At 40.7% G+C, this 27175-nt stretch overlaps 1 protein-coding gene across 14 annotated transcripts in view; it reads left to right on the top strand.

Annotated features, from left to right (window-relative positions):
- The window catches only part of SPIRE1 (spire type actin nucleation factor 1), a 156361-nt gene that overhangs the window by 60176 nt on the left and 69010 nt on the right, over positions 1-27175 (top strand). For 12 of the 14 annotated variants that reach the window (XR_012063947.1, XR_012063948.1, XM_072949323.1 and 9 more), the window contains one exon: positions 14469-14702. Coding sequence is in view for 12 of the 14 variants with exons in the window: in XM_072949323.1 (XP_072805424.1) it covers positions 14469-14702 (234 nt within the window). In the remaining 2 variants the exon portion in view is untranslated. Of the gene's footprint in view, positions 1-6717; positions 6826-10950; positions 10982-14468; positions 14703-27175 lie in introns of those variants that run through there. The other 2 variants (XM_072949331.1, XM_072949332.1) reach the window with 2 other exon arrangements.

The raw sequence follows: 27175 nt of genomic DNA, 5'->3' as shown, positions 1-27175 counted from the left end.
TTTACCCATCGTGTATGGAGTGCTTTCCCGCACGGCATCAGCCGACGCTCAAGGCCAGACTCGGTCCCTCTGTTGAGCAGCAGACGTAAGACGCTCAGATGTGTACGCCTTAATTCGTGTTTTTCCGACTACCTGTCTTTATGACCCTTTAGTTCTCTGGGCTGTAAAGTGTGCCCCAGTTTTCAAACTTCGTGGTAATTACTCCTTACTCTTCCTGTGTGTCTGTGTCCTGTGCACAGAGTCCCTGGGAGGCGCTGTGCTCCCTTCTCTGGACCTGCACTGTCCAGCATGGCAGCCACCACCCTCCTATGCCTTTTTAAGTTTAAATTAGCTAATATTAAAGTTAACTTATTTTTTCTTAGTCATACTATTCTAGATAATTCAAATAGATTTGTATAATATTTGTATTTTTGTGCCTGGGTTATTTCATTCAGGGTCATCCATGTTGCAGCATGTATCAGAATTCCATTCCTTTTAAAGTCTGAGCAATATTTCATTGTATATATTGCCTTACTCATTTAAAAATAAGTTTCATTACTAGTCATTGTGAGTGTGTTTAAATTTTTTCCCTCTCAGTCGTGGGAAGTTCCTGTCTTGGTCTCAGCCTTGTTCAGATTTGATCGTCCCCGATAGGTTTTCCCGTGTGTGTTTTTGGCTCGTAAAAGTGCTTAGGGTCAGAGTGTTTTGGGGGTTTTGGTTGTTTTTTAAGTTGGGAATCAGTTCCAGAACTGAATGCTTACAAAGCAGCCAAGGTAAGCGCCCACTGTGCTGGTGAGGGTTTTCAGAGGCGGCTTTTCTTTGTTCCTGTTAAAATGTGGCTTAGTCAAGGCCTGCTTGAAGTCCAGTTAACCTCTGACTCCTCAGCTGTGGCATTTCCATAAGCAAACCTCTGTGTAGTTACGGCCCTGGTATCTTTTAGTGTCTCACTTCTGCATTGTCCTACTCTTGTAGCAGTCAGGATTGGGAAGGACGTCAGTGGTTTTTCTTCAGGTTTACTCCTGTACAGGCTGAGATCCACAGAGTAAGCGACTGGGCCAAGCTCACACACAAGGTAGTGGGCCACCCCGCCTCATGATGGCTAGTCCAGTGTTCTTTCCCCAGTGGAAATACTTGGTTCAGTTCTTTTTAAAAGTCATCTCTGTAGTGTAACTTAAACATGGCAAAATGCACTTATTTTAAGTATCTGTTTTGGTGAGTTTTAACAAATTTTTACACTCGTATACCCCCCCCCCAGTCACGTCATCACCCCAGAGAGTTCCCTCCACAGCCAGTCCCCCAGCCCCGACTTCATGTAATGTAACCGTGCAGAATTCACTCGCGGGTTCACCATTTGCTCAGCAGAGGGTTTTGAGGCCCCTCCGTGTTGTTGCGGGCGCTCATGCTGTGCCCCTTGCTGTGACTGCATAGTGGGCCGCTGTGGCCATCCACTGCAGTAGATGTCCGTTCCCTGATGGACAGTTGGGCGTTTCCAGTTTTTGGCTGTTGGAGACAAAGATGCTCTGAGCATTTATATGAGAGTCTTTTTGTGGACATCTTTTTATTTCTCTTGGGTAAATAGGAGTGAAATTGGTGTGTCATATGGTGAATGTATGTTTACCTTTTATGAGGAATTGCCAGACTACTTTACAGCATGGCTGTATCGTTCTGTATTTACACCAGCCAGTGTGCGAGACTTGTAGTTTCATATCTTCACCAATACTTGTTATTGTTGATCTTTTAAATTGTAGGGTTACATTCTAGAGGATGTAAAATGTTATCTAGTCATTTTAATGTGCATTTCCCTAATGACTACTTTACTTTGGGGCGTACCATAAGGTTTGTCTTGGTGAACATTCCAGATACACTTGAAAAGGATGATTAATCTGCACTTTGGGGGGCAATTAATAGTCATGCACTCTCATGTAAAAGTGAGATGAATAGCTGGGGACAGTGGCAGGGTTGGAAATGGTCAACTCTGGGTGAGTTAGGAATGCCTCACAGAGCAGGTGATGCTGCCCTGGGACCTGAGGGATAGGAGTGTGGGTAGGATTTGTCAGACGAAAGTGCCATAGGCAGAGGGTGACATGAATAAAGAAAGGTACAGAAGAGTGACAGTGACTGAAGTGTAGTGTATGCTCAGTGTGGAGCTGGAAACAGAAAGGTTCACTGGGCTTAGAATGTAAGGACTTAGAATGGCATGTTAATGAATTTATGATCTGTTCACATAGAAAGTGCTCAGAAAGTAATACTGAATAAAAGAGTAACTGTCATGCATGTGTAAAAATCAAAAAAAAAAAACCCATCTAAATTTCAGGGAAAGATTTTTCTTTTTGAGAAGTGCCTGACCTCTTTTGGAGGTCTGATTTGTCAAACAAAGGTCACTGTCAGGAATTATGATCTCTTATCTTTTCATTGTTTTCTACTATTTCCTTTCCACTGCCTTTTCATCACCATTTAAACATGCTTGAGACTCTAGTCTTCAAAAAAAAGAGTAATGAAAAAAAAACTCTACCTCTGCCCTGTCTTCGTCTCTAGCTGCTACCACATATCTCCTTTCCTCTTCATTAAACATTCCTGAGTGTACTGCACACACGTGGCACTGTTTGCTCACCCAGACTGCCCTTGCTGAAGTCACCCTGACCTCTGCCTCGCTGAACCCAGCAGACGTGTCCCAGGCCCCTCTTACCTCTTACTCGCGTTCAGTGCACATGCCCGTGACGCCCTGCCTCAAGTGTTTTCTCTCCCTGGTTTCTGTGACACCTGATAGTCTGATTTCCTTTTGCCTCCCTTCCCCAGTACTGCTGCTCCTTTTCTGTTAGTCTCTTGATTCCTCATCTCGCCAGTCGTGAAGTGTTTGGTTTTCCTTCTCTTACGTACTTTTTCTCCTTAGGCGGTCTCGTGCACTCTCATAAGCTCATGGACCAGCGGAATCCCCCCTTATGACCCCAACTCATAGTCTCCTCTCAGTCCACAGAGCTGCCTAACATCGGTGCTTTTGTTTCTTGTAGATATCTGAACTTACCATCTTCCCTTCTGGAATTCTTTTTCCTCCAGTTTTCCATATCGTAAATGGTGCCACTGTCTCTACCAGCCCAGGCTAGAAACCCAGGAATCACTTAGATTCCTTTTCCATATGTTTGGTGCAGTCCTACCTGCTGTCCACTCCATCCCCACGGCTCTTCACACAGTCACCATTTTCTCTTTCCCCACGGTTGTCACCCTGGCCCAAGCAGTCATCACTCCTGGGCTGGACTCCACTGCAGTGGCCTAGCTGATCTTCCCACAGCTCCTCCAGCCCACTTTGGATCCATTCTCCAAAACTGTAGTTTTTAAGACATGCTACCTTTTTTTTTCTTTCAATTAATAGATTTTATATCTTTTAGAGCCATGTTAAGTTGTCTTCTGGTTTTATAGCTTTATGTTACATTTAGGTTTATGATACCTTTTGAGTTAATTTTTGTGAAAGATGTAAACTCTGGATCTAGATTCACATTTTTGCATGTGGCTGTCCAGGTACTCCAGCACCGTTTGAAGAAAAAGTTGCCATTTTTTCACTAAATTGCCTTTGTTCCGTTACCAAAGGGCAGTTGACTATATTATTGTGAGTCTCTCTCTTGGCTCTCTGTTCTGTTCCGTCGATCTATTTTTCTGTCCTTTTGATAATCCACACTGTCTTGATTCCTGTAACATGATATCTTTTAAAAATAAAAATATGGTCGTATTGCCCCACTGCCCAAAACACTTCAGTGGCCTGTCACAGCTCTTTTCCTGATGAAGACTCAGATCATTCTGAGAGCCTCTCAGACCCTGGGGGGTGCATGTGCTGCCCCCTGACCCCCGCCCCCAGCCTCATCCGAGCCCTTCCTCTTGTCAGTGGGTCTGTCTTTTTCTTCTGTCCTTCCGTGCTCTTCCTGACCTCTTCCTGATGCTCTCTGTCTCCTCTGGAATCCTGTTCTAGCCCCTCTTCTCCTGGTTAGCGCTACGAACTTTTCAGGTTTCAGTGTAAAATTTACTTTCTTAATGAAGGCTTTTCTGATCTTCAGACTAGATTAGGGCTCCCTATTAAACCACACTCTCATAACACCCTTCCTTTCTTTATTATAATGCGTAGCACAATTATTTGACTTATTTACTATCTGTTTACCCTAGAAACAAAGCTTTGTGAAGGCCAGAGACCTCATCTATTTCTTCATTGTCGCATACACTTTACTTTTAGTAAATATCTGTTGACTGAAATCATGAGTGCAGGGAAGGGCACTAAGTACACTCATATTAAGTCTTTTATAGTATTTTTGTGAGCAAGTGGGAGGAGTATCAGGTATGTGTGAAGGTGGATTGTAGTTGAAGTCATGGGAAAAAATGTTTCTGGTTTTCTGAAGGACTTCTTACTTGGGACCCTCCTATTTAACGTTTCAATCACTTTTCTGAAGACTCAGAAGGCATACCCAAATTGGTAGAATTTCTAAGTTTAAGAGTGATAGTGAATTAGATGGGTGAACTCTAGATTTTGATCTTCCAAAGCTAAAATGATTGGTCAAAATAAGTAAGATAAAGTAGATTTGAGAAAAATGTGAAATTCTTTAACAGGTCTAAAAAACATCTTGACAGCACAGGCTAAGAGAGAAAGATGTTTACTATGTGGTGGTCATGACTTGGCCACCATGGCTGACTGTAAACCCTGAGCGTCGGCAATTTAATGAATTTACCAAAAAATCTGAATAGCAAACCGGGTGTATTTATAGAAGTATGTGTTGTGCAGCAAGGAAGGTGCTCATTTGGTATATTCATGGATGATTGTACTGCACATAGGATTTAATTCTGGATGCCACATTTTAGACAAACATTTGCAGACTTAAAGTGTTTGAATGTGCAGCTTTGTAGTACAGTAGAATTCTGGGTCCTGGCTTTGTTATTTGTTAACTGTCTGACATTTAGCAATTTATTTGACCTTCTTTCAAGCTCAGTCCCTCGTCTTTAAAATGTGGATAATGTCTACTCTACAAGACTGTGATGAATAGAGGAAAACATGTTCTTAATAAACTGTTAGAGAGATATAAGGAAATCCCATTCTTCTAACTGGCAAGGGGACTTGAAGCTGTTTTGTTCTGATTTTAGGCTGGAGAAGAGGGGAGTTTGGCCGTCGGGCATGACGGCGAAGGTGAGAGTGGCTGCTGTTTGTGGACGAGCTGAAGTGCCCGGCGTGCTCGACGCCCTTGGCATAGGTCACTCCTTTTAATCAGATTTGGCATTAAAGGCTTTTGTGCTGTTGCAGTTTTCACATGTTTGACAAAGATTTTAAAGCACATACCCTGTGCAAAGCAGAGTGCTAGACATTGTGGCAGATACCAGGAGGAACCATACTTGATCCCTGTCCTAAAGGAATTTACAGTCTAATAAAGAAGACAGGTCTGGAATCAGATATTCTTAGGAAGTACATGCCAGCATGAAGAGGGACCAGAGGAAGGGGACTGGCGTGGTCAGAGGAAGGTGGTATGTGGGCTTGTTTGGATGCGTCCGTGAGACGTTGGTGTTACCGCGTGTGCTGCTGTTCTGTGGTGAGGCTCCCCCCTGGCCTGGGCCTGGCGGGGTCTGGAGGCCAGGGAACAGGTCCATTCCTCCGTCTCTGCCCCAGAGCTGGAGGGCTTTGTGGCCCGTTGTCGGTAGCTGAGAGCTCATTAGCCGTGATGTAGCAGCCTTAAATTTTGGAGTAAGTGGTTTTATTTAATCCTCCTTCTCCCACCATTTTTCAGTCAGGTAGGCTTAAAAAGCATGGCATTCTAGCGTGCTTCACTTGTTCCACTTAACTTTAAGCTTTTACTCTGTGATTCCTGCTCACTTGAGTGTCAGTCTCTGGAAGTGTCCAAGGGAGGCCTGGTGCCTCCTGTGACAGGACACAGGCAATGGTTTTCCAGCTGCTTGGAGACTGTGGCGACTCAGATGAATGCTTCAGCTCTAACACTGTCTTTCTCTTGTATTTTCTTAACATTTCCACAGGTTTTGGCAAATGAGCTTCTAAAGTTTGTATAAATAAGGATGTATCCAGGCAGGCTGGTGTGTCCAGGTACTGTCATGCTTCAGCTATTTCCTGGTGGTCACTCCTTTTCCCCAGCGCCAGGCTGTGTCTGAAGAGCTAGGAATTTGCTTCTCTAGCAAAAGGTTAGAAGTTCCCTTAGTCCGTGAAGGTGGTGAGTCACCTCGTGTACATGTCAGTCTGATAATGCCCAGCCTGATTATGCTGTGTTTCCAAGAGGTTGGGTTAAATACAGACCTACTTCATGGCTCCAGTTCAAGTCAGGGAAGACGAATAGATGTGGGACGTTGAAACCAGGTTGGATATAGTTTACCTTGAGCTGGGAGACCTTCCAGAATGTTTCAGAGCTGACTGGGATTGGGTCATCACTATAGCGGTCTGTTGACTGAGAGAGATCGAACTGGCCTGTGTCCATAAATTCCGTATCCAGCTCTCAGCCTTGAGTGTCCACTTCCATGAGAGTGGAAGGAACTCTGTCTTGGTTAATTCATTTATTAACTATTGAATCATTGCTGTTTATAAAGTAATATGAATAATATAAAGATGAGTCAGAGAGGATTTTGCCATCAAGGTGCTTGGCCTTATTGGGGAATTAAGATATGTATGTAATGAACTATAATCCAAGTTGAAAAGCGAACTGTAAGCACATAAAGCTGTAAGTCAGTGTCATGGCTAGTCTGAAGAAAAAGTGATTGTTTGCATTCCAGGAAGGAAGAGCAGGTAGAGACCGCGGCGTGAGCCCTGCAGAAAGTAGGAATGAAACTGAAGAGCAGCACAGGAACGGAGCGTAGAGCAGATCGAGGAAAGAGTAAGAAGTGAGTATGGCTGGACAGCCGTGCTCATGAGGGGAAAAAGATAGGGGTATTGGAGTGGGTTTGTCATTGAGGACCTACTAACTCCCCTTGGGAATGTCTAGAGGACACACCTTTTACTGTGACTGTGAGAAGTGAATTTGTGAGGGGAGCCCTGACACCCTTGAAGAGCTGTGTGATCACCCTTCTTTGTAGGTTAGACCTTACAGAGGGGACTGCAGTCACCAGACTGGGAAACCTAACACAATGGGAGTAATTGGATTGGGGGCAGAGGCCAAGTGGCAGCATTTACTGGGCTGTAGTGGAGGCTCGGCACTTAACCACGGGCCACCCAGTTAACTATGCGTCCTGAGCTGTCCGTCGTAAACTGGGTGTATCTGACCGTCCAAACCATGCATCTGGTGTGTACAGCAGAACTCCCTCAGCAGGTGGAAGTGGGCTGTAGGTGCTCGGCCTGGAGGGTATTGCCAGATGCACTTCTGCCAGCCTGCCGTGTCGTTCCCAGCCTGTACCTGTTGCCTTGTGTGGAGTTCTGCAGCCAGTTAACAAGAAGGGACTGCAGCCTGGTTTACAGGTGGTTCTGCCGGATACGCAGGCAGCACCTGCGGGTGGACAGCTGCAGCCCTGTCGGCCCTCTCTGGGACACCCCTGAAGGACATGGAGAAGGGAGGGCCTCCCACACTGTACCTGGAAGAACACGACTGGAAAGTTGGTGGAAAGGAAATCTGGGGGAGAGATATGTGGATAGACCTCTCTGAAGGGGCAGAAGTCATATTTGTATCCCAAGTGAATGCTCCCCAGAGAGTGACCAGAGTGGAGGAGGACTTTAATCTCCAGGTGGACAGGGTGACCATTCTGTGGACAGCACCCAGCCACCCGTCACCACCCGCTGGGCTCGGGAACGTGGTCGCAGTGGCAGGGGTGGAGGTTGTGCACGCATCTGCACCCACCCAAGGCTAACCTGGCTGAGAGCCCGATCTGAAGCAGGGACAGCACCGAGTGTCCAGGGTGGCGCCTTCCCCCAGGGTGACCAGCCAGCTCCCTGGGAGCAGGTGCAGCACTCTGAACCACTTCCATCGTGGAAGGGGCAGCATTTTGTTTGGACACGTACTCTGGATGTGGATTTGCCTTCCCTGCGTGCAGTGCTTCTTCCAGAACTACTGTCCGTGGGCTACAGGGAGCCTAATTCACTCATGCTATTCCACACAGCACTGCTTCTGGTCAAATGAAGTGTGGCCGTGGGCCCCTGCCCAACGAATCCACTGGTCTTCCCGTGTTCCCTGCCATCCTGAAGCGGCAGTCGTGATAGGATGGTGGAGGGGCCTTTGAAAGGCTCAGTTACAGTGACAGCTAGGTGGCAGTGCCTTGCGGGACTGGGGCAGGGTTCTCCAGAAAGCTGGGTGTGCTGGGTCAGCGTCCAGTGTGTGGGGCTGCTTTTCCCAAAGCCGGAATCAAGGGGTGGAAGTGGGAGGGACACCCCCACTATTGCCCCTGGTGACCCACTGGTGACATTTTTGCCTCCTGTTCCTGCTCTGCCTGTGGTCTGCTGGCCTAAAGGTCTTAATTCCAGAGGGAGGAATGCTTCCATTGAACTGGAGGTTAAGACTGCTCCCCAGCCGCCCTGGGTTCCTCATTCCTGTGAACCAGCAGGGAAGGAAGGAGTTCCTGTGCTGTCCGGGGTGAGCGGTCCTGATGCCCAAGGGGAGACTGGGCTGCTGCTCCACAGTGGAGCAAAGGAGGAGTGTGTCTGGAATATAGGAGATCCCTCCCAGTGTCCTGTGATCCAGGTCGGGGGGAACCGCGACCCAGTCCGGGCGGGAAAATGAATGGCCCAGACCCTTTGGGAATGAAGGCTTGGGTCCCCCCTCCAAGTAAGGAACCATGACCAGCTGAGGTGCTTGCCAGAGGCAAAGGGAACATGGAACGGGTGGTGGAAGAAGGTGGTCGTAAACGCTACCCCAGTGACCATATGACCAGTTAGAGAGCGAGGACTGTGGTTGTTAGGAGTGTTTCCTCCCTACTTTGTTTTGAATGTGCGTGTGTGTGTTTCAGGAATCTTTGTTTTTTTCCCTCTCTAACCCTTTATTATGTGACATAAAGTGCATTGGCTTTGGATCATAATGCTTAACTGGCGTGAGCTGTACGTTTAAAGTTACGGGGTATCAGGGGAGAAGAGTAGAATCACCCAAGGGTTTTGATCCCCTTCTGGTGAAGGAGTTTGTGTATTTTTGGCCGTATGCAGGCTAGCTGTATCATGTTATGTAGAATTGTGACCTTGTTTTCGTCTTCTTTTAGGGATGAAGTTTTAAGGAGACATGTTTGAGTGCCAAGATGGCAAAGAATTAGTTTTCTGCGTCAACTTGACTGAGTCACGGGCTGCCCAGATATTTGATCAAACATTATTCTTGGTGTTTCCATGAAGGTGTTTTTGAATGAGATTAATATTGAAGTCAGTAGCCTGAGCAAAGCAGATAGTCCTCCATGATGTGGTTGGGCCTCGTCCGATCTGTTAAAGGCCTGGATGGAACGAAAAGCTGACCTCCTGGGAGTATGAGAGGCAGATGTTTCCTGATGGCTTTTAGACTGGGACCTTGGCTTTTTGGCTGCCTTCGGAGTCAGATTGAAATTCGTCTCTTCTTGGATCTGGAGCTTGCTGGCCTTCAGACTGGGAGCCATCCCATCTGCTCTGCTGAGTCTCCAGCCTCCTAACTCAGCCTGCAGGTTTGGGGCTTACTGGTCTCTATGACCACATGACCGACTCCTAATGATAGATGTCTTTCTGTATAAATATACGCATCCTGTCGGTTCTCTCTAGAGAGCCCTAGTGCTCATTTAGTTAATCCTGGCTGCTGTACGCTTAACCGCTGCTAGGTTAAATAGTTTGAAACCACTTTGGAATGATTAATCCCAAATCGCTGTACACAGAGTAGAAATGTAGAGAGACTGGGGAAAGGAAGCCACCTAGGCAGCAGGTTCCTCTGGGCTGGAAATGGAGACTGAGCAAGCACCAGAGCACGTGTCGTATTGGTAGAATTGGTGATGGTTTAAAGCACTTTGTAAGCATTTGTGGAAGGAAGTAGAATGCGTGAACCCTGAGGAACTCCACTGTTGAAACAGCTGCAGGGGAAGGCACCTGCAGGCGGACAGCGAAGGAGGAGCTGCCGAGCTGAGAGGAAGTCAGAAGTCCAGGCTGTTTGGAGCAGACGACTGTTGTCAGCTGTGTCTGGTGCTACTGAACAGACATTTAGCACGGGGACAGAATTGTTCAATAGGGTTTCATAGAGAGGTTGTTTGTGATTTTACCTGTGGTTTCAGGGGCTTCAGAAGATTTCATGCCAGATTAGAATGGACTAAACAGAGAATGGAAGGAGGGAAAAGAGAGACTGTATGTAGACAGCCCCTTTTTGAGAAGTTTTGCCAGGGAAGGAAGGGTGACGGGTTCAGGGAGGGTGGGATTGACCTTGATAGGATCAGAGACACTGCTGCCACTGTGAACGGAGGGAAGGGCAACGGAAGTGGAGATTATACATTTGCAGCTGGAAAGTGAGAGAGTTTTCATCTAGTGACTTTTACTTTGCAGTGGAGTGTGAGGGAGGGTTACCAGCTGAGACCCAGAGAGACAGAAAAGGTGTTGGAGGTCCGCAGAGCTGAAGAACGGACGGCCCCTGAAGGGACAGTCCTGAGCAGGGAAGGGAATGAAGCTTGCTGAACAGCTCTGGGGTCCTTGCTAAGGTTGGAAGCGATTGTTGGTGCTGGCATCTGTGGTGGTTTTATTGTTTGTTTGTTTGTGTAATTCAGTTCTAGAGGAGGAGTGGGGATATAGATGGTTAGGTGCACCCAAGCATGTAAGACTCTCCATTAGATGTAACTTCTCACTGAAAACAATTGCATTACGACCTTTTCACCCTTAAAAAAGAATGTACTGAACGTAATTTAACTTTTTCTTGCTGACTGAGGTTTTCATTGTGTTAGTAATGATGCTCTGATTGATAAAGTTGACTGCTCTAGGTTCAGGTTGACAAGTTTTCATCACGCATAAGTCACAGTGCCAGGCTCTGCTGACATCAAACTGAAAATTAAAATCCCTGCTGTGAGTAGTAGCTGCCTGTGGTGAGGGTGTCACTGGCAGTGTGGACCTTCCGCCAGGGAAGCAGAACAGGTACCCTCTCCAGGACAGACTGATGGATGGGGGTGGGGTGTCCAGGGAGGTTACTTCCCAGGGAGGTGAACAAAGGAGTCAGCAGGCTTGGAACTCAGAAGATCCATTGTCACACAAAACAACTTTGAAAATAGTGGTTAGAGTTCCAGTAAGACCACAGAAGCCAGTGAAAACGTATGTTTTCAATAAGAAACAGTAAAAAGAAAAGTTTAAAAATTAGAAGTTGAGACTTTTTAAGCCTTCTATTCATTTTGAAACTTGTGTTGAGAAAATATGATTTCACTTGATAAGGTAGATTTCAGATTTTATAATTTTTGAGTGAATGCCTGAGTGCTTTTAAGGGCTATAGTATATGATGACAGTGATTCTATGTATTTAACTCATCGTCAAAACTTCTGTGTTTTCCTTTTCTTTCTTGGCATATAAACAGCTTTTTTGTTTAAACACAGCATTGACTATGACTACAAATGAAATAAAGGAAGGGAAAGATGTATGTATGTATATCCCTGGATAAACATTGGAAAACAGTGAGCTAGGGGCAGTGGAGGGGGGCAGATAACGTTTATTCAGTACCTCATATAAGTCATGAACTAAGTTCCTCCATACATAGTGAATACATTGAGTCTTTTTTTTTAATTGAATGAAAGGTTTTTAAAATGCTATCATGCTTTACAGTTTTTAGAATTTCCACACAGATGATTTTATATAATCCCATTATAACTTTTTTTTCCCTCCAACCCCTAAATTGTCCTTTCCCCCTTTCCTCTCCCCGCTGGTAACCACTAGTTTGTCTTCTGTATCTGTGAGTTTGCTTTTTTTAAATTTTATTCACTAGTTTGTTACATGTTTTAGATTCCACATATAAGTGATATCATACAGTATTTGTCTTTCTCTGTCTGCCTTATTTCACTTAGCATAATGCTGTCCAAGTCCATTCATGTTGCTGCAAATGACAAACATCCCATTCTTTTCATGGCTGAGTAGTATTCCATTTTGTGTATATGTGTATGTATGTATACACACACATCCCATCTTCTTTATCCAGTCATCTGTTGATGGTCACTTAGCTTGCTTCATACCTCAGCAGTTGTTAAAAAATGCTGCTATGAACATAGGGGTGCACATATCTTTTCAAATTAAAATTTTTGTATTTTTCAGATACATACCCAGGAGTAGAATTGCTGGATCATATGGTAGTTGCACTTTTAGTTTTTTGAGAAACCTCCATACTGTTTTCCACAGTGGCTACACTAATTTACATTCCTACCAACAGTGTATGAGGGTTCCATTTTCTCCACATCCTTGCCAACATTTATTATTTGTGTTCTTTTTGATAATGGCCATTCTGGCTGGTGTGAGGTGATATTTCATTGTGGTTTTGATTTGCGTTTCCCTGATGATTAGCAGTGTTGAGCATTGTTTCATGTGCCTGTTGGCCATTTGCATTTCCTCTTTGGAAAAATGTCTATACAGTTGTTCTGTCCATTTGTTAATTGGGTGGTTTGTTTTTTTCACGTAGAGTTGTATGAGCTGTTTATATATGTTGGCTATTAATCCTTTATAGGTCATATCATTTGCAAATATCTTCTCCCATTCAGTAGATTGTCATTTTGTTTTGTTGATTGTTTCCTTTGCTGTGCAAAAGATTTAAGTTTGCTTAGGTCCCATTTGTTAATTTTTTTGCCTTTGTTTGCTTTGCTTTTGGAGATGGAGCCAGAAAAATACTGTGATTTATGTCAAAAGATGTTCTGCCTATGTTTTCCTCCGGAGGTTTATGGTATCTGGTCTTACATTTAGGTCTTTAATCAATTTTGAGTTTATTTTTGTATATGGTGTTAGAGAGTGTTCTAATTTCATTCTTTTACAGGTAGCTGTCCAGTTTTCCCAGCACCACTTATTGAAGAGACTGTCTTTTCTCCATGTATATTCCTGCCTCCTTTGTTGTAGATGAATTGCCCATAGTGTGTGGGTTTATTTCTGGGTTCTCTATTCTGTTCTGTTGATCTCTGTGTCTGTTTTTGTGCTGGTACCAGATTGGTTTTTTTTTTTCCAGTTTTATTAGGTAGCATTATTACAGTTCAACTGCACATACACATTATACTGCATGTAGATTGTTTCGATTACTGTAGTACAGTCTGAAGTCAGGGAGCATGATTCCCCCAGCTCTGCTGCTTCTCAAGATCGTTTTGACCACTCGAGATTTTTGGGTTTCCATAGAAATTTAAAATTATTAATTTTTGTTCCGTGAAAAATGCCATTGATATTTTAATGGGTATTGCATTGAATCTGTAGACTGCCTTGGGTATTATGGTCACTTTAACAATGTTAATTCTTCCAATCCAAGAACACAGTGTATCTTTCTACCTGTTTTTGTCACCTTCAATTTCTTTCATCAGTGTCTTATAGTTTTCAGAGTACAGATTCTTTGCCTCCTTAGGTAGGTTTATTCCTAGGTATTTTATTCTTTTTGATACGATGGTAAATGGGATTAAGGAAACAATCTCTTCTTCTACTATTTCATTGTTAGTGTATAGAAATGCAACAGATTTTTGTATATTAATTTTGTATCCTGCACCTTTACTGAATTCATTGATGAGTGCCGGTAGTTTTCTGGTGGCATCTTTAGAATTTTCTATGTATAGTATTACATCATCTGCAAACAGTGACAGTTTTACTTTTTTCTTTCGAATCTGGCTTCCTTTTGTTTCTTTTTCTTCTCTGATTGCTGTGGCTAGGAATAAGGTAGAATTCCCTATGTTGCCCAAAGCACGTAGCATTTGTTAGGGTGATATTTGACAGTAATGTATTTTCGGTGTTCGTATATCAGGTTCATATTTTGCAGGAGACAATGTTGGTGGAGGTGAGTGGTAGGGAGGAGTATCTGTGCGCTGCATTGAAAGTTGAGTTTGAAAGTTCTCACTTGTTTGCTTCATATGAGAGGTAGGTGTTGCCAGTAATTGAGTGGAACTCAATGAGCTGTAGGTATATAGCTATGAATGGAGTTTTTGGCTTGAGCTTAAGTTAGCTGCTGCCAATAACTGCGTTTCAGTCTCAGACCCTTGGTATGTCTGTGAAATCCTGAATTAGATAAAAATTGGCATAGTAGTTCTGAATGAATGTAGTTTTTTTTTTTTGATAACTCTGTTCTCAAAAATATCTTTTGGAAATGTGAAAAGTCAACCTGGTTGGTATTTTATATAAATGGAGAATACAAATTTTAGCATATATATAAATCTAAGAAAACATAAAAAGGGTTTGTGTCTGTGTTACACACTGGTTTGAAGAAATCACACAAAAATTTCCGTCTGAGATTTTTTTAATGCATAGGTGAGACTTTTAAATACCTCCTCATATTTGACTTATCACATTTATGAAATGGAATAGGTTAGACCTAGCTTAAAAATCATACCAAATATTTTGTGCCTTACAGTTAGTTCTGTAAAACTGTTTAGTGGTCTCCATTAACCGCCTTCCTTAACCTTCCCAGGTTATTGAATCTTTGGGAATTGTTATTTACAAGGCGCTGGACTATGGCTTGAAGGAGAATGAAGAAAGGGAACTAAGCCCTCCCCTGGAGCAGCTCATCGACCGCATGGCCAACACGGTGGAGCCCGATGGCAGCAACGATGAGGGCTATGAGGCTGCGGACGAAGGTCCAGAGGAGGAGGAGGGCGGGACGAGGAGGACCATGGCCATCCGCTCGTGCAGAGACGTCATGCAGGTGAGGCAGCTCTGTCACGAGTTGTTATTTCACTTTAAAAAAAGTTGAACGGCAGTTCAGCATTTGATAATAGCTCCTGGGTTTTCAGCTGTAAGTGAAATGAATAAGGAGCTAAAATACACGCTTCTGTGATTTGTTCGAGCCTCCACGCAGCCTTTTATGCCTGACTTACATAACCTTTTAAAAAATGGCTTTTATTATATGCCCCTTATCATCACATATTTATTGTGAACCAAGTTGCCTGAGTATCATGTCTTCAGTTGACTTTGCAGTTTCCTTTGTAATAATAACTGTGACCCTTTTATTTATAGGAAAGTTCTGAATCTAAAGTATTACATTTGATTGCTTTCTTGACCTATCCAGTGGTATTTATATGTAATGAAATAAGTTCTGTAGCTTGCATTGGAATTTTTAGTCAATATTTTCTGTGTACTGGAAGGCCGTAATTTCTACAATGCTAAATGCAGAGATTAAAATTAAGGCAGGTTTGCCAGATTAGTCTTAAATGAGCACTCTGTTTAGAGATACTTACATATGATGTTTATACCAGATTTTTCAAGCAGCGTTTACTCTATAAGCTTATTTTCTAACTTGTCATAAAGTGTTTGAGAGACAGAAAGACGAACTATGAAGACACTGCTTTCCAGATGTTCTATGACACACACCGCTTCTTGCTCATTCTTGGGTAATAAATCTCAGGAACTCTGGAATGAGACTTACAGTTATGATTCTTATGCAGTTCAGATATATTCTTGAGTTCCCTGAACTCGCAGTACTTCTCATTTTAAATCAACAGTGTATACAAGTAAAATATCCTCATATATATACAAATTGAAATTTAAGATGTTTTGTTCATTTTGTATTTTGTAGATTTTAAGGTCTATTTTAAAATATATTTATATATACTTTTTTTTTACATTTTTTATTGATTCATAATCATTTTACAGTGTTGTGTCAAATTCCAGTGTTCAGCACAATTTTTCAGTCATTCATGGACATATACACACTCATTGTCACATTTTTTTCTCTGTGATTTATCATAACATTTTGTGTATATTTCCCTGTGCTATACAGTGTAATCTTGTTTATCTATTCTACAATTTTGAAATCCCAGTCTATCCCTTCCCACCCTCTACCCCCCCCAGTAACCACAAGTCTGTATTCTCTGTCCATGAGTCTATTTCAGTCCTGTATTTATGCTTTGTTTTTTAGATTCCACATATGAGCGATCTCATATGGTATTTTTCTTTCTCTTTCTGGCTTACTTCACTTAGAATGACATTCTCTAGGATCATCCATGTTGCTGCAAATGGCATTATGTTGTCGGTTTTTATGGCTGAGTAGTATTCCATTGTATAAATATACCACATCTTCTTTATCCAGTCACCTGTTGATGGACATTTAGGCTGTTTCCATGTTTTGGCTATTGTAAATAGTGCTGCTATGAACATTGAGGTGCAGGTGTCATCCTGAAGTAGATTTCCTTCTGGGTACAAGCCCAGGAGTGGGATTCCTGGGTCATATGGTAAGTCTATTCCTAGTCTTTTGAGGAATCTCCACACTGTTTTCCATAGTGGCTGCACCAAACTGCATTCCCACCAGCAGTGTAGGAGGGTTCCCCTTTCTCCACAGCCTCTCCAGCATTTGTCGTTTTTGGATTTTTGAATGACGGCCATTCTGACTGGTGTGAGGTGATACCTCATTATAGTTTTGATTTGCATTTGTCTGATAATTAGTGATATTGAACATTTTTTCATGTGCTTTTTGATCATTTGTATGTCGTCCTTGGAGAGTTGCTTGTTTAGGTCTTCTGCCCATTTTTGGATTGGGTTGTTTATTTTTTTCTTATTGAGTTGTATGAGCTGCTTATATATTTTGGAGATCAAGCCTTTGTCGGTTTCACTTGCAAAAATTTTCTCCCATTCCGTAGGTTTCTTCTTGTTTTATTTCTGGTTTCCTTTGCTCTGCAGAAGCTTGTAAGTTTCATTAGGTCCCATTTGTTTATTCTTGCTTTTATTTCTTCTAGGAGAAAATTTTTGAAATGTATGTCAGATAATGTTTTGCCTATGTTTTCCTCTAGGAGGTTTATTGTATCTTGTCTTATGTTTAAGTCTTTGATCCATTTTGAGTTGATTTTTGTATACGGTGTAAGGATGTGTTCTAGCTTCATTGTTTTATATGCTGCTGTCCAGTTTTCCCAACACCATTTGCTGAAGAGACTGTCTTTATTCCATTGTATATTCTTGCCTCCTTTGTCGAAGATGAGTTGACCAAAAGTTTGTGGGTTCATTTCTGGGCTCTCTATTCTGTTCCATTGGTCTATATGTCTGTTTTTGTACCAATACCATGCTGTCTTGATGACTGCAGCTCTGTAGCATTGTCTGAAGTCTGGGAGAGTTATTCCTCCAGCCTCTTTCTTTCTCTTCAGTAATGCTTTGGCAATTGTAGGTCTTTGATGGTTCCATATAAATTTTATTATGATTTGTTCTAGTTCTGTGAAATATGTCCTGGGTAATTGGATAGGGATTGCATTAAATCTGTAGATTGCCTTGGGCAGTGTGACCATTTTAACAATATTGATTCTTCCAATCCAAGAGCATGGAATATCTTTCCATTTTTAAAATATATTTATATATACTTAAAGACCAAATGAGTCTTTCTGCAGACTGCCAGTGACCTCTTTGTTCCATTGTAGACCAATGGTACATAGTGAAGTGAAGAGTAAAAAGTTTCCGTTAAGAAAGAAAGCCATGTATGCCTTTGAAACTGCGCTAACAGTTTCAGTGGGTTAGTGGGTGTGTGTAGGGGCAACAGGGAGTGGTGAAAGAGGAGAGAGCACTCACCCAGCCAGCCATGTCTGTAGATTAACCCTGGGACCAGTCGAATGACAGATGTCATGGCCAGATTCCTCTCTTACACTACAGATTTGGAAGATGAGGGGTAGAGAGTCATTACAGTCCTACTCAGTGACACCAGATATGTTAACTTACGAAGCAAAAAATTCTCATTCAGCAATTTAAACTGATAGCTCATATTATTTTTTTAAATTGAGGTATAGTCAGTTTATAATGTTGCATCAACTTCTGGTTACAGCATAATGTATCAGTCATACACATACATACATATATTCCTTTTCATATTTTTTCACCATAGGTTACTACAAGATATTGAATATAGTTCCCTGTGCTGTGCAGTAGAGACTTGTTTATTTTATATATAGTAGTTGGTATCTGTAAATCTCATGCTCTCAATTTATCCTTCCCACCCACTTCCCCTTTTGTAACCATAAGTTTGTTTTCTGTGTCTGTGAGTCTGTTTTGTAAATAACTTCATTTGGGTCTTCTTTTAGATTCCACATTGAAGTGATATCATTCAGTGTTTTTCTTTTTTTTTCTGGCTTACTTCACTTGGAATGACGATATCTAGGTCCATCCATGTTGCAGCACATGACGTTCTTTTATTCTTTTTTATGGCTAAGTAGTATTCCTGTGTGTGTGTGTGTGTGTGTGTGTGTGTGTGTGTTGTGTGTGTGTGTATACACCACAGCTTCTTTATCCTTTTATTCTTTGTTAATTTGAACTACTATGTCTGTTCTCCTACATATCATAACATAAAAAATGAATAGTTAGAAGTGCGTTTTAAAAGACAGATTTTATAGATTGAAAGAAAACTTAGTTTAGCAATTCCATTCTTAGGAAATTTTTTTGGAGAATATCATGTCCTTACCTATTATTTCTTCATTTCCTTGTTAACCAAAACTGATCAGCAAAAATGTCCACAGCTGTAACAATATGTTTTGAATGTTTCTTTTAGCTGAATGAGAATAAAAATAATTGCTTAAACATTTGAGAAGTCAGTTGAGACTTTTAAATGTCATAAAACCCAGTATTCATGGCCAAATAGTGACACACATGAGATTTGAAATCTTGAATTAGTAAATTGACTCCTGTTTACATTGTTGGAAGAGAAGACAAGAATTAACTGAAGAAATATAACTACTTTCTCCTTGTTGAAAATGGAAATATGAAGCTAAGTTTGAATAATATAAATAATAGCATATTTAGGAACTTGGAGACAATTTGTTTTTAATTCTTAGCAAACCTCTTTAGTGTGTAACTTTTCCCCTAAATAGTCATTTGTTCCTGTTCATCTTTCAATCTGGTATGTGTCAGTATGGTATGTTACAGCTGAAGAGCGCCTTGACATCCATTGTTACCTGAGTTTTATGACAACACTGTCAGGTAGACTGGATTGACTTTTTATACCCATTTTACAAATGAAAGAACTAAGGCTCAGAGAGGAATGTGACTTGTTCTTCATAGACAAGTTCTGTGACATTCAGCTTCATAGAACTGAATAAATGAGAGGAAGAGTGGATGGTGGTTAAATTCAGAGGCTTATACTCAGGTAGGACTTTGGTTGGAACCTGGGTTTTGCCATTTCTGTATCAATTGTTTTACCTTAGACTGTTTAATCCTGTGACCTTATTCTTAGGTAAAGAGAGAATAATATCTGCCTGATTTTTTGTGCAGAGTAAGTTAGAGAACACAATTTATGTAAAATACCTAGCATAGTGCTTGCCATGAATAAAAGTTTAACAGCGCTTACTGTGTGTCAGGCGTATTTCTGGGTGCTGAAGATAAACCTGTAAGCAACATGAAAATGGTCCCTGTATTTATTGTTGTTAATTATAATGAAAAAACAGAATATAAACAAGTAAAGTGTAAGCACACGTAGATTTTTTTTTCTGACTCATTCCAGGGCTTTTTGCCACTGCATGTAGATCAGGCTGAATTGCAAGCATAAACTTACATTAGAGATAGAATGTGTTCTTTCCTTGAATTAAGGCGTAACGGGGTGGTGAGCACATGGAGACGCTGAGGCGGGTGCGCTCAAGGGAGCTGGGAAGCCCCACTCCTTTCCCCCGTCTCTGGCCCTAGGCATCTGTTCCATCCGGCTGGGCCCGAGTTGTAGCCTTTTACAATAAGCCAGTAATCTATGTGGTGTGTTACCCACTTACTGGAATCAGAAAACCAGGTTATCAGCAAGACTCCGGGTCAGGATGATGGAATAAAAGGACGTGGAGCTCATCTCTTTCCACAGATACATCAAAAATACATCTACATGTGGTACAGTTCTCACAGAATACCTGCCGAACACCGGCAGGAGATCTCATACAACCAGAGGTACAAGAAAGGTTGTGATGTAACCAGTAGGACGAAAGGAAAAAAAAAGAAAGGAATCGGGGTGGCACCTGTGCCCCTGGGAGGGAGGGAGAAAGAGGAAGGGTTCCCTTGCCCTGGGAACCCCGTCACCGGTGGGGAGATCAGCAAGGACACAATGGGAGTTACAGAGGCTCGGAGGAATGTATGTATCAGCCGGATTGTAGCAGCAGAACGGAGACCAGCACAGAGAGTCTGTGCCGCCTCCCTGCACTCCCCAGCCTGAGATGTGTGTCTGCTGGTGCGTGGGGGGTGCTGAAAGTCAGGCTTCACTGGACAGACATGGGGGGAAGAACCCTGTGCGGAAAGAGCCTGCAGGGGTGGGAACGTGGTCCGAGCTGCAACCTGGAGTGTGTGCAGGAAGGAGTCAAGTCCGCTGTTCAAGCCCCGTTGTTAGCAGGTGCAGCTCTACCTCTAGGAGCTCTGGGAGCATGCAGGTGCCTGCAGGTGCCCACATGTGGAGGCTGAGCTGCTATCTGAGCTGATCCCCAGGGGCCATGCAACTTAAGAAGCAGGGCTGAAATCTAAGCTATGCCCCAGCAGCTGTGTGGTCTGTGGGTTTACACCACTGCCATTCAATGAAATGGAAAGATAGCCCATGTTCCTGGATTGGAAGAATTAATATTGTTAAAATAGCCATACTACCCAAAGCAATCTGCAGGTGTAATGCGATCCCTGTCAAATTGCCCAGGACATTTTTCACAGAACTAGAACAAACAATACTAAAATTTATATGGAACCATCAAAGACCTACAATTGCCAAAGCATTACTGAAGAGAAAGAAAGAGGCTGGAGGAATAACTCTCCCAGACTTCAGACAATGCTACAGAGCTGCAGTCATCAAGACAGCATGGTATTGGTACAAAAACAGACATATAGACCAATGGAACAGAATAGAGAGCCCAGAAATGAACCCACAAACTTTTGGTCAACTCATCTTCGACAAAGGAGGCAAGAATATACAATGGAATAAAGACAGTCTCTTCAGCAAATGGTGTTGGGAAAACTGGACAGCAGCATATAAAACAATGAAGCTAGAACACTCCCTTACACCCTATACAAAAATCAGCTCAAAATGGATCAAAGACTTAAACATAAGACAAGATACAATAAACCTCCTAGAGGAAAACATAGGCAAAACATTATCTGACATACATTTCAAAAATTTTCTCCTAGAAGAAATAAAAGCAAGAATAAACAAATGGGACCTAATGAAACTTACAAGCTTCTGCACAGCAAAGGAAACCATAAGTAAAACAAGAAGACAACCTATGAAATGGGAGAAAATTTTTGCAAGTGAAACCAACAAAGGCTTGATCTCCAGAATATATAAGCAGCTCATACAACTCAATAAGAAAAAAATAAACAACCCAATCCAAAAATGGGCAGAAGACCTAAACAAGCAATTCTCCAAGGACGACATACAAATGATCAAAAGGCACGTGAAAAAATGCTCAATATCACTAATTATCAGAGAAGTGCAAATCAAAACTACAATGAGGTATCACCTCACACCAGTCAGAATAGTTGTCATTCGAAAATCCAAAAATGACAAATGCTGGAGAGGCTGTGGAGAAAGGGGAACCCTCCTACACTGCTGGTGGGAATGCAGTTTGGTGCAGCCACTATGGAAAACAGTGTGGAGATTCCTCAAAAGACTAGGAATAGACTTACCATATGACCCAGGAATCCCACTCCTGGGCTTGTACCCAGAAGGAAATCTACTTCAGGATGACACCTGCACCCCAATGTTCATAGCAGCACTATTTACAATAGCCAAAACATGGAAACAGCCTAAATGTCCATCAACAGGTGACTGGATAAAGAAGATGTGGTATATTTATACAATGGAATACTACTCAGCCATAAAAACCAACAACATAATGCCATTTGTGGCAACATGGATGCTCCTGGAGAATGTCATTCTAAGTGAAGTAAGCCAGAAAGAGAAAGAAAAATACCATATGAGATTGCTCATATGTGGAATCTAAAAAACAAAAACAAAAACAAACAAACAAAAACAAAGCGTAAATACAGGACAGAAATAGACTCATAGACTGAGAATACAGATTTGTGGTTGCCAGGGGGGCGGAAGGTGGGAAGGGATAGACTGGGATTTCAGAATTGTAGAATAGATAAACAAGATTATACCGTATAGCACAGGGAAATATACACGAAATGTTATGGTAGCTCACAGAGAAAAAAATGTGACGATGAGTGTGTATATGTCCATGAATGACTGAAAAATTGTGCTGAACACTGGAATTTGACACAACATTGTAAAATGATTATAAATCAATAAAAAATGTTAAAAAATAAGGAAAAAAATGACAACTTACAGAATGGGAGAAAATATTTGCAAATGACTTGATTGACAAAGATTTAATTTCCGGAGTATATGAACAGTTCATTCAACTTAACAAAAAAACCAAACAACCCAATCAAAAAATGAGCAGAAGACCTAAACAAACAATTCTCCAATGATGACACACAGATGGCCAAAACACACATGAAAAAATGCTCAATATCGCTTATAGTTTTTTCATGCTATAGATCTTTGGGAATTATCAGAGAAATGCAAATCACAACTACAATGAGGTATCAGCTCACGCCAGTCAGAATGGCCATCATTAAAAAGTCCACAAACGATAAATGCTAGAGAGGGTGTGGAGAAAAGGGAACCCTCCTACACTGCTGGTGGTAATGTAGTTTGCTGCAGCCATTATGGAAAACAGTATGGAAAGTCCTCGAAACACTGAAAATAGACTTATCATATGGTCCAGCAAGCAATCCCACTCCTGGGCATCTATCCCATGGGAACCCTAATTTGAAAAGATACATGTGCCCCAGTGTTCATAGCAGCACTGTATTATAGTAGTCAAGACATGGAAGCAACCTAAATGTCCATTGACAAGATGACTAGATAAAGAAGATGGTGGTATATTTATACAATGGAATACTACTCAGCCATAAAAAGAGAATAAAATAACGCTATTTGCAGCAACATGGATGGACCTGGACATCGTCATTCTAAGTGAAGTAAGCCAGAAAGAGAAAGAAAAATGCCACACGATATCACTCATATGTGGAATCTAAAAAAAAAAAGAAAAAAGAGGACGTTAATGAACTCATCTACAAAACAGAAACAGACTCACAGACATAGTAAATAAATTTATGGTTACCAGAGGAAAGGAGGTGGGAAGGGATAAATTTGGGAGTTTGAGATTTGCAAAGGTTAACCCCTGTATATAAAAATAGATAAAAAACAAATTTCTTCTATATAGCATTTCTTCTGTATTGAACTATATTTGATATCTTGTAATAACTTTTAATGAAAAAGAATATGAAAACAAATATGTATATATATGCATGACTGGGACATTGTGCTGTACACTAGAAATTTACACATTCTAACTGACTATACTTGAATAAAATAAATACAAATTAAAAGAAAAAATTTAAAAAATAACAAAAATAACCCAATCCAAAAATGGGTTGAAGGCCTAAATAGACATTTCTCCAAAAAGACATACGGATGGCCAATAGGTCCATGAAAAGATGCTCAATATTGCTAATTATCAGAGAAATGCAAATCATCTCATCTAACTACTAACATATAGGAAACCCAGGGGCCATAGAAACATTTAAAATAACGCCATAGGAATGCAGTCAGCAGAATCCAGATTGTGGAAAACTCTATAGACAAATAACATAATTTCTTCAGCAGATAACTTGCAAATTTAAAAAAGGAGGAGGAGGGAGGAAAAACATAGATTAAAAGAGACTTAATATATACCAGTTGCAACCAGAGTGAATCCCAAGTAAAGGAAGTAAATTATAAAACTGTGTGTATGTTTGAGATAATCAGGAAAATTTGACCTTTTACTGTTAAGTTGATATTAGAATTTAGTACTCATATTTTTAGGAAAGATAATAGTCTTGTGGTTGTATTTTTTTTTAAAAAGAACTCTTATCATTAGTGATATATGCTGAAATAGTCACATGTGAATTTCAAGACGTCTGGGATTTTCTGTAAAAATAATCCTGGAGGGTGGGGTTTACGTGGTTAAGGATGTAGATAAAACAAGACTGGCTGTGAATTGATAATTGCTAAGTTGGGGGATGGGTACATGGTGGTTCATTATACTACTCATCTAGTTTTGTATGTTTGAAATTTTTTCCTGTAGTAATACTATTAGAAAAATCTCAGAAAGGTCAGTGTTTTTAATTGAGATATAATTAACTTATAAAATTATGTTAGTTTCACTTGTGCAACATAATGATTCCATATTTGTGTAAATTGTGAAATGGTCACCACGGTATGTCTAGTTAATGTCCATCACTGCACATAGTTGGAAAATGTTTTTCTTGTGATGAGACTTTAAGATCTACTTTCCTAGCAACTTTCAAATATATATACGGTATTGTTAACTGTAGTCACCATGCTATACGTTACGTCCCCAGGACTTTACAACTGGAAGTTTGTACTTTTTTGACCACCACCACCCATTTCACCCACCTCGTACCCACCCCCCAACCCCAACCCCTGGCATCCACCAATCTGTTCTCTGTACAAAGAGATGATTTTTTTGTTTTGTTTTAGGGCAGGGAGGTAATTAGGTTTGTTTATTTATTTTAATGGTGGTCCTGGGGGTTGAACCAGGACCTTGGGCATGCAAAGAGATGATTTTTAAAAGAATAAAATGTTGCATAAATACTTGAAGATTTGTATTACAGCATTATTTGTGCTATTCTGAAACTGGAAATAAATGACTCACAAAGAAATGGTATATATCAACTACATGGTTGGATTATCCTGTGGTCTTTAAAGTTAACAATATGTGGGTTACTTAGCAATATGGGAAACTTTTGTTTTAAAATTTTAATAGTGGAAAAAAGACCCCAAATTCTGCATATACTGGTATGTCTAGAGAGAAGGTGCTGCGTTGATCTACGATTTACCACAATACACATGGCTTTGCATGTGAGGGTGGACCGTATGGTTTCAGAAATTCCATCCTATTATTGTTGAGCATTTGTGCAATAAATAAACCATCATGAAATTCTGGTATGCCTATATTAAGTATGTTACTGCCCGTGAATAGTTTTATAAATTATGTTTTCAGTGTTAACAGATTTTGTCTGAAAGTATGAATTATGTTCCTACAAATATAAGAATATAGTTTACAAATAATAAGTCCTGCTTGTAAAAAACTAGCAGGTTTTTGGTTTGCCATGTAATGTCAAAATTTGCCTGCTATTTTGAATACTCCTTGGGAGAAAAATTAAGAAAAGAATAGTACTGTAGAATGTGATTAGAAATAGAAATAACCTATATTACTCAATTTTATTATACCAAACTAGATTAGTCCAGTGCAGACTTTGTCTTCATTTTCAAATCTCACGTGAATTACAAAAAGCTAAAACGAGATGAGTGTAGTATTTTCATTTATATAGAAATTTGGCCTAGGTTAAATGGAGTATTCAAGGGAAGCCAGAATGTTTGAGCTTGTCTCTCACTGAATTAAGATCTGTTCACATAGGTTCGTTAGGTAATCATAGTCCATCAGTCAAGTTAAAGTGGTTCCAAGGAAACAAACTGCACTTCTCTCTACATCAGAATGTTGTGTTCTGTAAGTTTTGAAATTTGCTGAGAACATGCTAATTTTCTCACTCGATTTAGACCTAAATTTACTAATTTATCCTAACTATATGATGCTGCATTTAATGAAGATGATCTTTGTGCTGTTTTTCTTTTGTTTGTTGTTAATTTCTTATGATGAATGTATTATTACACTCAGTGGGCAAAACATTTTAATTATAATGTAGTTTGAAATAATATTCTACTTAGGTTTTTACAAATAAAATTCTACACCTTGTTTTGTGGACTGAATATTTTCAAAAATATTTTAATTTGAGCAGAGGAGAACTATGAGGAAATTTGAAGTCTAATATTATCAACAAGGGACTGTAATATGATAAAACCTAAATATATCAGAAGATATGATTAAAAATTTTTTTACTGAAGTGCAGTTGATTTACAATGTTAGTTTCAGGTGTAGGGCAGAGTGATTCAATTATACATATACATACATATGTATTTTTTCTTTTCAGATTCTTTTCCATTGTATGTTATTACAAGAAATTGAATATAGTGCCCTGTGCTATACAATAGGTCCTTGTTGTTCATCTACTTTATATGTAGTAATTTGTGTCTGTTAACCTCCCATGTCTAATATTATCCCTCCCCCACCCTTTCCTCTTTGGTAACCACAGTTTGTTTTCTGTGTCTGTTAGTCTGTTTTTGGTTTGTAAATGGAATGTGTATCTTTTTTTTTAGATTCCATGTAAATGGTATTATGATGATACTTGTCTTTCTCTGTCTGGCTGACTTACTTCACTCAATATGATAATCTCTAGGTCCATCCATGTTGCTGCAAATGGCATTATTTCTTTTTTTATGACTGAGTAATACTCCATTGCATACACACACACACACACACACACACACACACACACACACACCACATCTTGTTTATCCATTCATCTGTTGATGGACATTTAGGTTGCTACCATGTCTTGGCTATTGTACATTGTGCTGCTGTGAACACTGGAGTATATGTATCTTTTCGAATTATAGTTTATGTGTCCAGGAGTAGGATTGCTGGATCATACATCAACTCTATTTTTAGTTTTTTAAGGATCCTCCATACTGTCCTCTATAGTGGCTGCACCAAACTGCATTCCCACCAGCAGTGTAGGAAGGTTCCTTTTTCTCCACACACTCTCTAGCATTTATCGTTTGTAGACTTTTTAATGATGGCCATTCTGACTGGTGTAAGAGGACATCATTGTAGTTTTGATTTGCATTTCTCTGATAATTAGTGATACTGAGCATCTTTTCATGTGCCTATTGGCCATCTGGATACCTTCTTTTGAGAAATCTCTATTTAGGTCTTCTACCCAGTTTTTGATTGGGTTGTTTGTTTTGATATTAAGCTGTATGAGCTGTTTGTATATTTTGGAAATTAAGTCGGTTGTGTCATTTGCAAATATTTTGTCCCATTCTGTAGGTTGTTATTTTGTTTTGTTGAGTGTTTCCTTTGCTATGCAAGAGATTTGAGTTTGATTAGATCCCATTTGTTTATTTTTGCCTTTGTTTCCTTTGCTTTTGGAGACAGAGCCACAAAAATACTGCAATTTATGTCAAAGGGTGTTCTGCCTGTATTTTCCTCTGGGAGGTTTATAGTA

This window comes from Vicugna pacos, chromosome 24, assembly GCF_048564905.1.
Source record: "Vicugna pacos chromosome 24, VicPac4, whole genome shotgun sequence".
Classification (NCBI taxonomy): Eukaryota; Metazoa; Chordata; class Mammalia; order Artiodactyla; family Camelidae; genus Vicugna; species Vicugna pacos.
The sequence above is the reverse complement of the archived record's forward strand: the minus strand, read 5'-3'. Positions and strand labels throughout refer to the sequence as shown.